Source organism: Chionomys nivalis, chromosome 9 (assembly GCF_950005125.1).
Source record: "Chionomys nivalis chromosome 9, mChiNiv1.1, whole genome shotgun sequence".
Lineage (NCBI taxonomy): Eukaryota > Metazoa > Chordata > Mammalia > Rodentia > Cricetidae > Chionomys > Chionomys nivalis.
This window is the reverse complement of record NC_080094.1, coordinates 82925690-82941316: the sequence shown is the minus strand read 5'-3', so window position 1 is coordinate 82941316 and position 15627 is coordinate 82925690. Positions and strand designations below refer to the sequence as shown.

At 41.9% G+C, this 15627-nt stretch overlaps 1 protein-coding gene across 6 annotated transcripts in view; it reads right to left on the bottom strand.

Moving 5' to 3' along the window:
• The window catches only part of Atg13 (autophagy related 13), a 34971-nt gene that overhangs the window by 14885 nt on the left and 4459 nt on the right, over positions 1–15627 (bottom strand). For 5 of the 6 annotated variants that reach the window (XM_057780716.1, XM_057780718.1, XM_057780719.1 and 2 more), the window contains exons 2-5: positions 12510–12630; positions 4771–4852; positions 2470–2550; positions 1525–1644 (exon numbers count right to left, since the gene is read on the bottom strand). In XM_057780716.1, the coding sequence (XP_057636699.1) occupies positions 1525–1644; positions 2470–2550; positions 4771–4839 (270 nt within the window). In that variant the 5' untranslated portion in view covers positions 4840–4852; positions 12510–12630. The remainder of the gene's footprint in view (positions 1–1524; positions 1645–2469; positions 2551–4770; positions 4853–12509; positions 12631–15627) is intronic. The other variant, XM_057780717.1, reaches the window with a different exon arrangement.

The following is a 15627-nucleotide window of genomic DNA, read 5'->3' as shown; positions in this document are numbered from 1 at the left end:
AAGAAATACTGGAGACCACAAATGAAACAGAAGAAACAACAGCTTTTCTAAAGAGTTGGATCGTGCTATGTGTGCTGCTTTTATCTTCTTTTTTAATAAACACACCAAGGAATATTCCTTCTAACTAAAAATTACAGAGAGGAGGAAAAGACAAAAGGAGAAAAATTGAGAGAGGTTGATTTTTATTTTCTTTTGCGGTGCTGGGGATCAACTCCAGGCTCCACGCTCACCATGAATCTACTCAGCTACACTAGCAATCTCCACACTCTGGTCCACTGCTCATGGTTACGTTGTAGACTATGACAACCACTGTATCTATCCAGGTCTCACATCTTTTAACATATTCCTAATTTTTTAGCACTACAAGAAAACCCTTTTTCCTTTAGTTGTAGGTGGCCACAGCACACACATGGAGGTCAGGGCACAACTTTCTGATGTTCGGTCTCTTCTACCATACAGGATTCTCATCAGACTTGGTGACAAACACTTCACCTGCTGAGCCATCCTACCAACCCTAGGCTTTGCTTTTTGAGACAGAGTCTCATGCTCTACATACATTAAAACTGCAACAAGGGAGTCTCATTATGTAAGATAAACTGGCCAAAGGCCCCCCAATCCTCTTGCCTCAATTCTGGAGGGCTGGTACTGGGGAACCGTGCTACCATACCTGACAAGAATACATATTTAGAACTTTTCAGGGCTTTGTGCGCTGGCTAGGCTGTGCTACCTACAGTCTGCATCCCCAGCCCTAAACCCTCTGATAATATTTTCCAACTGCCCTTGCAAAGACGGACACTTTTTAAGTGACAGAAGAGCCTTTCTACAGGTGCTATTTTTAAGTGACATCACCAGTTTAGAAAAGGTTATTATTACCTTAATTTAAAAATCTTTTAGTCGATAACATTAGCCAAACTGTTCCTCTGTACATTATTCTGAACAAGTAGGCAGGAAAAGATTAAATGTGTTATGAGCATGGGCAACACCTGGGTTTAACTCCCAGTATAGCAAAAAATATAAATAAAAATCCTCAATTCTGGGGCTGGAGAGATGGCTCCGAGGTTAAGAGCATTGTCTGCTCTTCCAAAGGTCCTGAGTTCAATTCCCAGCAACCACATGGTGGCTCACAACCATCTGTAATGGGGTCTGGTGCCCTCTTCTGGCCTGCAGGCATACACACTGACAGAATATTGTAAACATAATAAATAAATATTAAAAAAAAAATCCCCAATTCTGCTAGGCGGTGGTTCCAAAAACCTTTAATCCCAGCACTTGGGAGACAGAGGCGGGTGGCTCTCTTAAGGCCAGTTTTAGGTCAGTCTAGTCTATAAAGTGAGTTCCATGACAGCCAGGGCTACCCAGAAAAACCTATCTTAAACCCCCTGGACCAAAAACCCCCAATTCCTTCAAAAAATGATGAGAAATTCATAAAGAAAAGGAACATGAATAAAGCTAAAAATGAATTGGAATCAGAGGATGAAGAGCTTTGCATGCCAAGTAAGAAAAGCAAGTCTAGCGTGGCCTTACCTCAGAAGTCTTGAGTGAGATCTCCACACACATAGAGCGTCCCACCGCAGGCAGCTGCCCTGACAGGGCCTTCTTTGCTTCATGGGTGACATCTGGGATGTCTTTGATTGCTAAATTGAACTAAAAACCAGGAGAGATTTCTGTGTAAAACCCTCTCAAGGAGTATTATGGGAACACAGAGTAGTGCATGCAGGTACTGCTTTTAGCTGAGCTGGAAGAGAGGGCTGTGCAGTTAAGAGCACTGGCTGCTCTTAAAGAGAACCCAGGTTCAATTCCCAGCACTCACATGGCAGCTCACAACTGACTGTAAATCCAAGATCTGACACCTTCACACAAATATGCATGCAAGCAAAACAAATGTTGATTAAATAAAAATAAGATATTAAAAAAAAAAGGGAACACTAAGACACTTCTTCCTTTCCTATGGGAAGCAGTTTGGACCAAAGCTAAAGTCTTAGGCTAAAAAGGTTAATTACACAGATTACCTACCAACATATTATTTTATCTCTTAAGCACTATATTTTGTCAAGTTACAGCAGAAAGTCAAGGTCCAAATAAATAGGAGACTAATTTTTTATAAAGAATGTACACGCTGTCTCTAGAAATGGGCCCACTGATCAGCAGCTCTATGGGCAGTGTGCCTTGCACAGCAGTAGAACATTTCATATTCATCTTTCTTTTATTTTTTTACTTTTTTTTAAAAATAATTTATTTATTTATTATGTATACAATATTCTGTCTGTGTGTATGCCTGCAGGCCAGAAGAGGGCACCAGACCCCATTACAGATGGTTGTGAGCCACCATGTGGTTGCTGGGAATTGAACTCAGGACCTTTGGAAGAGCAGGCAATGCTCTTAACCTCTGAGCCATCTCTCCAGTCCCTATTCATTCTTTTTGACAGACACCACAGTATACACAGCCATTAGCAAAGAAAAGGAATTTACCCAATCAGAACCCGTTGGGGAAGAAGATGAACGGGTGCAAATCTTTTCACCAAGTCGAGCCTGGACAATTACTTGGACAGTCTGAAAACAAAACACACAATCAAAAATAGCTTGGGGTTAGAGCCTGAGCACTGCCAGAAATAGAAAAAGTGGGGGAGGTGAAAAAAATGAAAAAGAAAAATAATAAAAGAAAAAGATTTAGCTCCTTATGGGGTTAAAATTCTGCCAAAGCAGGGTTAAAATGAGGCTACCTAATTTTTTTTTTTAAAGATTTATTAATTACGTATACAACATTCTTTCCGTGTATGCTTGCAGGCCAGAACAGGGCAGCAGATCTCATTACAGATGGTTGTGAGCCACCATGTGGTTGCTGGGAATTGAACTCAGTACCTCCGGAAGAACAGTCCATGTTCTTAACCACTGAGCCATCTCTCCAGCCTGAGGCTATCTAATTCTACTAAGTCATAATTCTGCTCTAGAGAGTGCAGAAGCATAAGGCAGACAGAAAGACAGTGCACACAGAACAATACCCAAGCATTCCTCAGGGTGGTATCAGCCAGTAAAAAGCAGTTTGAGACTTGTGCTCATGGCAGAAGGGAAGCTGAACGTGGTAGCCATGATGTTCACAAATATCTGCTGACACACATTTGGGCCGTCACAGTGCTTTAAAACAAGAACTGCACAGCCGGGCGGTGGTGGCGCACGCCTTTAATCCCAGCACTCGGGAGGCAGAGGCAGGCGGATCTCTGTGAGTTCGAGACCAGCCTGGTCTACAAAGGGAGTTCCAGGACAGGCTCCAAAGCTACAGAGAAACCCTGTCTCGAAAAACCAAAAAAAAAAAAAAAAAAAAAACAAGAACTGCACGATCACCCATACAGTTCTCTCGTGTGCCCCGTACCTTGCAGATCATTTTACCATCAGAACCGATGGCATGGCTTGCACAGGAGTTGTTGCAAGGGAAGAGTGATACAGGTAGAAATGGCCTTTAGATTCAGAAAAACAATAGTCAAATTTCACCTGGACTTTTCCACTTACTGGGAAGAGAAAAACTCATAAAAACTGATGGGATGGTTAATTCTTTTTTTTTTTTTTTTTTTTTTTTGGTTTTTCGAGACAGGGTTTCTCTGTGGTTTTGGAGCCTGTCCTGGAACTAGCTCTTGTAGACCAGGCTGGTCTCGAACTCAGAGATCCACGGGATGGTTAATTCTAATTGTCAATTTTTGCACTAAAAATTTGTCAAAAAAGAAAAAAAATTAAGCTGGGTGGTGTGGCGCACGCCTCTAATCCCAGCACTCAGGAGGCAGAGGCAGGCGGATCTCTGAGTTTGAGGTCATCCTGGTCTACAAAGCAAGTTCCAGAGAAACGAAACAAAACATAAACAATTGTACTGTATTAGTAAGTGTGTCTTTGGGTGTGTCTGAGGGTGTGTGTGGGTGGAACCGTCCTACTCTGGGCTGGAGCACTGGACTAAATGCTGGCTGGGCAATCATGAGGACGAGAATCCAACACCAGAACACACGCAGGCACACATACACTGCAGACCGACATTTAAGGACTGGCAAGACAGCTCAGCAAACCTGAGGATCTAAGTTCAATCACCAAGACCCACAGGAAACAGAGTCCTGCAAGCTGTCCTCTGACTTACACACAAGTGCTGGGGGGCATGTGCACACGCATGCGAGCATCACACACACACCAATGTGAAATGGTAAAAAAGAGTATAGAGCAATGCTCACACATGTCATCCTAGCATTTGGAAGGCTGAGCTAGGACTTCCATGGGTTTGAAGCCTGCCTGGGACACAAAGTGAAGCCTTATCTCAAAAGTCAGCCAGAGGAGCAGCAGAATTTCCCTTTTCTTCTTCCTGATCCAGCACGATGTGAGGAAGCAGCCTCCAGCTTCCACCGGGGACTACATCCTCAACTATGAGACAGCAAACCTGCTCCCCTTACTTTGCTTCCTGTCAAGAATCTGGTCACAGCAATGAGAAGTAACACACTGGGTGTTGCAGTGAGTTAACGCTGTGGGGAGCGTCATTCCAGTTCAGTCTTTGTTCCCACCCCAAGAGAATACTGTGCCAATAACCTGGCATAACAGTTTGACATTTCTACACATAGCCTTAAAAAATTTCTTTTGAACAAGTAGCTGTGGAAAATTGGAGCTACTTTTTACTTACACCCCCAGTTCCACCCCCACACTTCACAGCTTGGTTTACAACACAAGTGTCCCTGAAAATGGGCAAGCTGGCAGGTTGTTATGCTCCATCACCAAGGGAGCCGAAGAGAATGATGAACACATTACCTTGAGTGCAAAAAATTTAATAAACTTGTCCAGGTCCTTTCTGTCCTGGGAACTGAGATCAGTTTCCATCGCCTGTAAGAACCTGTAACAAGACAGAAGAGATGACAAGTATGATTGACACTTTATCCAGATCATGATGTCAGAGCAGATGGGAGTACAATAGTCACATGGGAGTGGGAAGAAATCAGTATCTTTCAGTTAAAGATACCAAAGGACCTGGGCGGTGGTGGCACATGCCTTTAATCCCGGTACTTAGGAGGCAGAGGCAGGTGGATCTCTGTGAGTTCGAGGCCAGCCTAGACTACAGAGTAAGTTCCAGGACAGCCAGAGATACATAGAATCCCTGTCTCGAAAAACAAAAACAAGAAAAAAAAGAAAAGTCCTTTCTTCAGAATAACAAACTCATATAGGAAACACTTAAATCTGAAGGCAGTTCAGAAATTTCCAAAGCACATAAGTGCCCACGCTTCCTCATACATCCTAGAGTGAACTGGTATGAACTGGTTTGAAATGACTAAATAAGCAAGTAAATATTTGGGGGGGAAAAAAAAGCATGACCGGCCATGTTAGTAAGGGAGTAAGAGATGTCTGGAGATGCGAAGTATCCGTTTTCAAAGGGTCTGAATGGACAGGGAAGTAAAAGAGCTATGCCAGCAGAGCACAGGGGCAGCGTGCCTACTGCGCCACAGACACAGTCTCCTTCAGCCCTGGGAGCAGCCCCTCATCCGAGATAACTTTACTGATTGATAAAGCCTAGATTGATTCGCAGAATGAGAAGCAAGGAAACCAGTTCGGTTCTTAACGAGAATCGACGCTTGAGGTCAAGGATAAAGCTCCAGCGCAGACCCGATTGGCGGGACACTTTAGGAGAGCTGACTACAGGCTGACAGTAGAAGGGAATGTAGCTGTGCCAGAGTTTACATGTGGAGAACTGAAAAGCAACTTTAGTAAGATTTAATGATTTCATTTTACAACCGTGGTTCTCAACCTTCCTAGTGCTGCAGACCTTACATTTCTTAATACAGTTCCTTACATTGGGGCGACTCCAACCATAAAATTATTTTTGTTACGACTTCCTAATTTGCTACTGTTATGAATCATGACATAAGTACTGTGTTTTCTGATGCTCTTAGGTGGCTCCTGTGAAAAGGTTGTTCTACCCCAAAGGGAAGACCTACAGCTTGAGAGAATGGTTTTAAGGGAACGGGTAAACAAAGGAGAACATTCAAGCAGGAAATTAATTTTATTGAATAATGTATTGAGATTTAACATACACTTAACTTATGGAGATATAGCTTAGTGAAATGCACAATTCTTGAGTAAACAGAATAGTAAATATTTTGATATGTATTAGAGAATCTCATTCCAAATCAAGCTATAAAACATTTCTAACATATTCCAGAAGGTCCAGTCAATAAAATAACTAAAAGATAACCATCACTGACTTCATCACCATAAAGAAACCCTCTCCACTGCTGCACACAGCGGCAGTTTACAGAGGGCTTCCCTTTATGAAGACAGGGCAGTTTCTAAAGTGAATTGTACTGAGCTGGAAGTAGAGCTCAATGGTAGAGAATGTGCTCCTAGGTTATATCCTTAGCAACACAATCAAAAAGTAAACAGATAAAAATCCACTGCTATCCAGCGGTGGTGGTGCACGCCTTTAATCCCAGCAAAGGGGAGGCAAAAGAAGGATGATCTTTGTGAGTTCAAAGCCAGCCTGGTCTACAGAATGAGTCCGGGACAACCAAAAGCTACACAGAGAAACTCTGTCTTGGAAAAATAAAAATAAAACACACGCACACACAAACCTGTTAATAAAACATTTAGGTTGTTTCTTAGTTCAAATTTTTTAACATTTACATTACCTTACATTGAAATATTACATGAGTATATGTGTGTATGCATGCATGTTATGATTGACTTGGGGAAGTCAGTTCTGTTCTTCGACTGCATGGGTCCTCAGATCTAATACAAATTATTAGACTTAAGTGTGTCTTTAACCACTGAGTCATGTTAATGGCTCTTAAGTTTAGCGCGATTAATACAAACCCAGAGACAGAAATTGGGGATCTACCTGAAGGTCAGAAAAGCAAAACAACTGGTCATTGGCTCGTAGCTCTACCTCAACCTGAAAATAAACGATTTTCACTCAATTTCCCTCCTGATGCTGTTCTGTGGCTCTGTCTCTTATATCTCTGTTCCTCTTAATAATTCTAATCCTCGGCTCCCACCCTGGAAGGTAAGAGTCATGTTGAAGCTGATCTTCGACAGAAAGGGAAAAGCAGAGACTGCACAGGCACCACTGCAAGCTGTGCAGTCATATGGAAGGACAAGTGGAGAAAGGGGCGTGAGCTAATGCTAGTAGACGCAGTGGGGAAATGCAATGGGAGGTTTCTTTTTGTTGCTCTGCAATTAGAGTTTTATGATGTCCTACCAGACAAGATAAGCCAGTTGAATTTCTTTATGGGTGGTATCTAATAGCAGCAGTAAACTCGAGAGAAAAGATTGCATGTGGAGAACAGAGGACAATTAACATAGTCCAGCTCTTCTTTTTGAATGTCTTTCATTGGCCTTGAACTCACAAGTAATCTGGGCTGTGTGGCTACCAAATCCCAGGGATCCACAGATCTCTGTTTCAGCAGTTCGGGGATTACAAGACTCCCCACCTCCCTGCCCAGTTATATTTATATAGGTTCTGGGGATGGGACTTCAAGACTGTAACAATAATCTCTCTAGGGGGAAAACAGAGCTATGAATCAAAGACAGAGAACACTCTGCTTCCTTAGGCCTGCTTCTGAAGACTCATGCCCAACATTATTCTAGTAATAAGGTTTATAAGAGCAATCATCCACAGAGCTAGAGACATAGCTCAACAGTTAAGACAACTTGCAGGACAGGAATTTGGATCCCGGCACCCATGTCAGTTCAAAGATGCCTGTATCTCTGGCTCCAAATAATAAGAAGCCCTCTTCTGGTCTCCATGGGTACCCCCACCAGATACATGTACACTCATGTCTTCCTCGTGCACCTTTACATACATGTGTATGTACACACATGTGCTACCACACATGCACAAAAACATGCAAAAAAGAAAAAAGGGAAATGCACTCAAATAGGCAAAGAAGTAATTGAAAGTCAAGCATAATAGCATGCAGCTATGAATTCAGTGCTTGGGAGGCAGAGGCAGGAAGATCTGTGAGTTCCTGGTCCACATAGGAAGTTCTAGACAAACTCAAGAAAACAAACAAACAAAAACCAATAAATACCCCACAGAAGTGTTTTTTAACTGGGGTTTGCAATTCCTCTGGAGGCTGAACAACCCTTTCACAGAGGTAGCATATCAGATATTCTGCCTATGATCCATAACAGTAGCAAAATTAGTTATGAAGTAACAATGAAAACAATTTTATGTTTGGGGGTCACCACAGCATGAGATACTGTATTAAAGGGTCACAGCATCCAGAAGATTGAGAACCATAGTCCTAAAGACTTTATTTTTTAAATTTATTTAAAATGTATGTATACAGTGCTCTGTGTGCATATATGCTTTCACACCAGAATAGGGCACCAGATCTCATAAGACATGGTTGTGAGCCACTATGTGGTTACTGGAAATTGAACCCAGGACCTCTGGAAGAGCAGCCAGTGCTATTAACCTCTGAGGAGCCATCTCTCTAGCCCCATCCTAAAGACTCTTATCAAATAAACCATTAGAACTAAAAATTTAATCCAGTAAAATTCCAGGATGATAAATCAAAATACAAAAATCAGTAGCCTTTAATAAGTCAACAGCAAACTATGTAACTAGGAAAAAAAATCCCTCATATACAGTTATAATATTTATGAAATAATTTAATCAAAATAGTGAAAGATTTTAGGATTGAAAACTATAAAAAATAAAAAATGGAATTGAATACATAAGTAAACAGATATCCCGTGTTCATTAAGTAGAATTAATAATCTTAAAACATTTATTTTTTATTTTTAAAAAGATTTATATATTTATTTAATGTTCACTTGTGTTTTGCCTGTATATATTCTGTGAGAGTGTCACATCCCCTAGAACTGAACTTACAGACAGTTGTGAGCTGTCAGGGGGGTGTTGGGAATTGAAGATGGGTAACTCTGGAAGAGTAGCCAGTGCTCTTAACTGCTGAGTCATCTCGCCAGCCGTAGAATTAATAATCTTAAAAATGTCTTACCCAAACTGATCTACAGGGTCAGTCCAATTCCTATCAAAATGCCAATGACAGCCAGGCGGTGGTGGCGCACGCCTTTAATCCCAGCACTCGGGAGGCAGAAGCAGGCGGATCTCTGTGAGTTCGAGACCAGCCTGGTCTACAAGTGCTAGTTCCAGGACAGGCTCCAAAACACAGAGAAACCCTGTCTCGAAAAAGAAAAAGAAAAAAAAAAAAGCCAATGACATTTATCACAGAAACAGAAATAAAAACCCCAAAACGTGTATAGAATCAGGAAAACTATCCGAAGAGCCACAGAAACCTTGACCAAAAATAAATAAATCAAGCAGAGATTCTTGCACAACCTGACTTCCAAATGCACAGAGAGAGCGACTAGAGCAGGAGGGCACGGGCGTAAATACAGACACAGACCAGAGGGACAAAATAAAAGCTCAGAAATGCTCCCTGACATTTTCTTTCAAATGACTTTTAAAAAGGAGCAAAAAGTTCCAAAAAGGAAGACAGTCTCTTTAAAGAACACTGTTTGTTAGGAAAATTGGATGTTTGTGTACAGTTTTTGTCTCACTATATTAAAAAAATTTCAACTCAAAATGGGCTAGAGACTTAATGTTTAAGACTTGAAACTATGGGGGGCTGGAGAGATGGCTCAGAGGTTAAGAGCATTGCCTGTTCTTCCAAAGGTCCTGAGTTCAATTCCCAGCAACCACATGGTGGCTCACAACCATCTGTAATGAGGTCTGGTGCCCTCTTCTGGCCTTCAGACATACACACAGACAGAATATTGTATACATAATAAATAAAAAAAAAAAAAAAAGACTTGAAACTATGAAAGCATTAGAAACAGACAGAATTCCATTGGTAGGGGCAATGATATTTCTGGATATGACTTCAAAAACACGGGCTTTGAAATGAAACTACAAATCTTCATGTATCTCTGGTCTGCTTTCTTGAGCCCTTTCTGTCTATAAAGACTCTTTTTGCTCAGCTCATCAGAACATTTATTTCCTAGCTGTCCAACTATAGGATCTAAAATAAAGCCAGCCTGGAACTCTAAATGATTGTAATGTTGTCCTTTTTTTTTTGTTGTTTTTTTTTGATTTTTTCGAGACAGGGTTTCTCCGTAGCTTTTTGGTTCCTGTCCTGGAACTAGCTCTGTAGACCAGGCTGGCCTCGAACTCACAGAGATCTGCCTGCCTCTGCCTCCCGAGTGCTGGGATTAAAGGCGTGCGCCACCACCGCCCGGCTAATGTTGTCCTTTAACAGGGTTCATCACCCCAAGGTTCTGAGCAATACAGAAACGGACGGGAGATAAAAACGCGCTGTGGGTCACACCGCCCACTCTTCACACTCCAGGGGAATGATCATATTCCTGCTACAAGAACTGCCAGTATATGCTTTATGGATTTTGTGACCTTCTGTACAATTGGCAGCTCTGAAGGAAGTGGGCAGCTAGCTACATAAGGGGCTGATGCCCCACGGGGAGAAAGCGATCTCTAGTGCTCCCTTACAATCCATTGCCTTTGCAAGATAAAGAGTTTTACTTTTTGTTTTGCTCTTTCAAGTACCCTAAGAATAAAAAGGGAAACTTGGTGTGAATTTTAAAAGGTGATCCATGGGGCTGGGGAGACGGCTGAGAGGGCAAGTGTGAGGACTTGAGTAAATCTGGGGTGTTAGTGCCCATCTGTAATCCCAGGGCTGCTACAGGAAGACAGAGGCAGAGAGAGGAGAACTCCTGGAAATCAAAGGCTAACCAGTCTGAAGCATGCAGCATGGAACAAGAGACCCTGTCTCAAAGGAGGCTGCAGTTAGAGACTGACACATAGGTTGTTTTGTGGTTTTCCAGTGCGCCAGTCACACACCCACTCACTCACAGAATAAACAACAACAAAAATAAGACCCACAACTAAACTTTTCCCCCTCTTTTACTACCATGTCAGCTATTAAATGCTACTGTGGAGAGTCTGTTGGGGTGTGTGTGGGTAGATTCTTTTTCACATCTATCACAGTAATGCAGACAGTATTACTTGTCTAGAAGAAAATCACTTGGATGATTACTTTGCATTCTGCAAGCGTAGGCTGTAAAGCTCAAGCAGACCATCGAGGGACTAATTATAGTAAAGCATTGTCATGGACTGTCGATAAGCCAGAAAATATGACGACTTCAAGGTGACTTTTAGTTATCCCCACGTAAAGTCAGAGTGAGTGGAGTGGACTGATTCTGAACCAGCAACACACACACATGCTAGGTACCTAGGGAAATACATTAGTTTGATTAAGGCTGTCTTTGTTTTTGGTTTTGTTTTTTTGCTTTTCGAGACAGGTTTCTCTGTGTTGCTTTGGAGCCTGTTCTGCAACTAGCTCTTGTAGACCAGGCTGGCCTTGAACTCAGAGATCCACCATCCCCTTAAAGGTGCAGGCGCCACCACCACCCAGCTTTGATCAAGGTTTTAAGGGCACTATCAGTTATAAGGAACAATTAAAATAATAATTCCGAGCCGGGCGGTGGTGGCGCACGCCTTTAATCCCAGCACTTGGGAGGCAGAGGCAGGTGGATCTCTGTGAGTTCGAGACCAGCCTGGTCTACAAGAGCTAGTTCCAGGACAGGCTCCAAAACCACAGAGAAACCCTGTCTCGAAAAACCAAAAAAAAAAAAAAAAAAAAAAAAATTCCAATTTGCTGAGAAACAAGACAGCTAAGCAAAGAGAAGTGCAAGTAATGGATATGTTACCTTTCCTAAAATGAGAGCATTTACCGATGGGTAATTGCAGTCATCCCACTATAAACTTCAGGTACTCCTTCCTATAACAGGGACCCTTCTCTTGACAGAAGAGGCTACTTCGCCATCCTGGCTACGTGTAGCATCCTGACCTTGCTCCTCTCAACCCCCTATGAATGTCCTTTACAGTTCTGAGGAATAAGCTCTACTACCTTTTCAAAACTACTGGCCCCTGAATAAATCTGATTCCTTCCTACCAATACCTGCTTCTTTACCTAGCCTACAGCTAATGAAAATTCCCTTCCCTTGAACACTGATTGGTTTTTGAAATTTAATTCTGGAAATATTAACCAGAGAGGCAAATGGGTGGACTTCTGTAACGAAAATCAGTTAAGTTGTGAACATACTTCAGCCTGTCCTCATGACTTGCTACTTGGAGCTTCTGTCTAAGAAGTACTCTCACTTAATTAAGACCTTTCTTTGATACTTAGACAAATAACAACAACATGATGTATTAGCCATTAAGTAGAAAATTTCTATTTTGTAACATTCTACCCATAACATTTTCACTAACAGAGTTCATAACAAGTAACATTTTGATGCTCAAAATATAAAGCACATGTTCAGACTTGCAGCATACTAAATGCTTTAAAAGGATTATCTGAAAAACTTAATTCCACCATTGTAATAATTGTCATATTACCAAGAACTAAGTGCCAGCTGGAAAATTCTAGAACAGGATTTAAGTACACATGGCAACAATGAACTAAAGGGAAAGGACAGCTGACTGAAAAGACAGGCAGGTTCTTGTACTTACTTACCTTAGTTCGAAAGTTTCTTTTTGTTGGTTCAGGGCTATGAATCAAAAGCAGGACCTTGTGCAGACCAGGCAGGCACTCTGCCACTGAGCTCTCCCCCAGTCCACTGAAACAGTAATTTTAACTGAAAAAAGAAATTAGAAGAGTTTTACTTGGGGCTGGAGAGATGGCTCAGTGGTTAAGAGCATTTCCTGCTCTTCCAAAGGTCCTGAGTTCAATTCCCAGCAACCACATGGTGGCTCACAGCCATCTGTAATGAGATCTGGTGCCCTCTTCAGGTATGCATGCAGACAGAATATTGTATACATAATAAATAAATATTTTTTTAAAAAAGAGTTTTACTTAAATAAACAGATAAATTTAAAAAAATCTAAACTGCGTATCTATAATCCAGCACTAAGAAGGCCAATGCCAGAGGCTTGTGAGGTTAAAGTCAGACTGGGTAACAAATCCAGACTTATCTCAAGAAATCCAGATCCCAGTTGGGGTGCAGCTCAGGTGGGAGAGTGCTTACCTCCTATGCCTGAGGCCTTGAACCCAACTCCCAGAAATAAAAGTAGAACAAAAATTCCAGAAATGATTGATAAGTTCTGTTTGGGGGCTTCAGTATTTGGTTTGTTTGTTTTTTATTGTTTTGTTTTACAAGTTTGTGAGTTAGTTACACTGAACTCAGGGCCTATCTCTGAACTCTATTACCAATTAATTTATAAATATTAAATCATCAACAAAATAACACGAATAACTTGGGTAAGAGTAAAGTCTTCAATGTTTATTGCTGTTCCTTTCGAAACATCCTTAAAATGATAGAAGAGGCACCGTAGAACGCAACAAAACTCCCAGGACTCAGGAAGTAGAGGCAGCAGGTTATCTAGATAGAGATTAGTCTGGGCTACGTGGGAAGATCCTGCCTAATAGAAAGAGAGGGGTATGAGGGTGTGGCTCAGTCAGTACAGTGACTGCCACACAAGCAAGAGAACTGTGATGACACCAGTGCTGGGGAGGTAAAGACAGGCCAAAGCCGAGAGATCGCTGGTCAGGCAGCCCAGCCAAATGCGCAAACTCCAGGTTCAATGAGAAACTGTCTCAAAACATAGGGTGGAGAGTGATGTAAGCAGACAACAGATTGTTGGCCTCTGGCTTCCATGGCATACACACACAAACATATACATTCGCAAAATCAGAAGACAGTGAGAAAGTCAGGTATGGTGGCACGCACAGCACTGGGAAGGCAAAGCAGGTGGATGGATCTGTGAGCTCTGGGACAACATGGCTTACACAATAAGTTCTAGGCCATCCAGGATGACAAAGTGAGACACTGCCTCAAAAAACAAACAAAAAGACAGTGAGGAGGGGAAAGCACAAAGGTAACACATAATGTTCTAGATGACAAAAAGCACCCAAGTAGTCAGAGAACACTAAATACAGCAGCTTCACTGAACCAAAGAGAAACTGAAAATGGGCTAAAAAGATTCTTCGAGGACAGCTTGAGAGCACTGGCTGGTCTTCTGGGACCAGTTCAATTTCCCAGCAATGACAAGACAGCTTACAATATCTGTACTACAGTCCCAGAGGGTTTGACACTCTTCTCTGGCTTCCACAGTCACTGCATGTATGTGGTGCACGAACATACATGTAGGCAAAACACTCACACTAAAAATAAATAAATTAGCAATGGGTGTTTGTGAAGCGCATCTTTAATCCCAGTATGTGGGAGGCAGAGGTGGGTGATCTCTGAGATCAAGGCAAGCCTAGTCTACAGAGAGTTTCAGAACAGACAGACATACGTGGCAAAACCCTGTCTCAAATCCAAATAATAATAATAATAAAATAAATTAGCCAACAAAAAATTCTTTAAAGAAAGAGATACTAAAAATAGGACTGGGCATCCACAGGAATAGAAGCACACACACACACACACACACACACACACACACAATCCCCACACCCCTTGCTCTGATACCACTCTGGCCAGAATTGCTTTCTCTGTACTATTTATAAGGCTGGCCATTAACTTTTTGGAAATCCTAAATTGGAAGCACAACACCGTGCTTTGGACATCAAAATATATACATATTAAATTGTAGAACCCCTCGTCTCAGTCCCAGGCTCACTTGGCTTGAAAAATACCTAAAAGCCACATTGGAGAGTTTTTTTTGTTTTATTTTTGTGACTAGTGACCTTTGGCTGCCTCATTCAATACTGAATGCACCAAAAAACAGGAAACTTCCAGTATATAACTGAGGTTGAGAAACTGCTGAAGTTGACAGCACAGTCATCGGAAACAAATACAGGTTTAGTTTGTGTTATCACTTCAAGACAGGTCTCACCAGGCTGGCTAGGAACTCACAGAGATCTGCTTGCCTCTGCCTCATGAGTGCTGAGATGAAGGGCGTGCGCCACCATACTGGTAGTTTGATCTTTTTCCATCTGAAACAAACTGAACTCAACGGCAGTGTGCTTCTCTGTGATCCACAAAGAGGCCTGGGTTGGAGGCTGGAGAGGTAGTTCAGCAGTTACGGGCACTGGATGCTCTTCCAGAGGACCTGGGTTCAATTCCCAGCACCTACATGGCAGCTCACAACTGTCTGTAACTCCAGTTCTAGGGGATCTGACACCTTCACACAGACATCCATGAAGACAAAACACCAGTGTAAAATAAATAAATTAATTAATAAATATTTTTTTAAAAAAAGGTCCTGGGTCACCAACTGGTTCTATAAGGAATTTAAGGCCGTTGGTAATAGAAGACTCTGACTCAAAGAGGGTCAGTGAGACGGCTCAGCAGGTAAAGGTACTTGCTACCAAGTCTGAGAACTCGAATTTGATCCCGAGAAACACACGGTAGGAGACACCTGGACTTCTAAAAGTTGTTCTCTGACTTCCACACATGCACTGTATCATACACACACAATTATAAAAAACAAAATATATTTTAAAACCACAATTTTTAGCCGGGTGGTGGAAGCGCATGCCTTTAAATCACAGCAATCGGGAGGCAGAGGCAAGTGGATCTCTGTGAGTTCGAGTTACAAGAGCTAGTTCCAGGACAGACTTCCAAGCTACAGAGAACCAAGACAGGAGTGAAAATTGTTTTTTTTTTTTTAAATATTTATTTATTTAT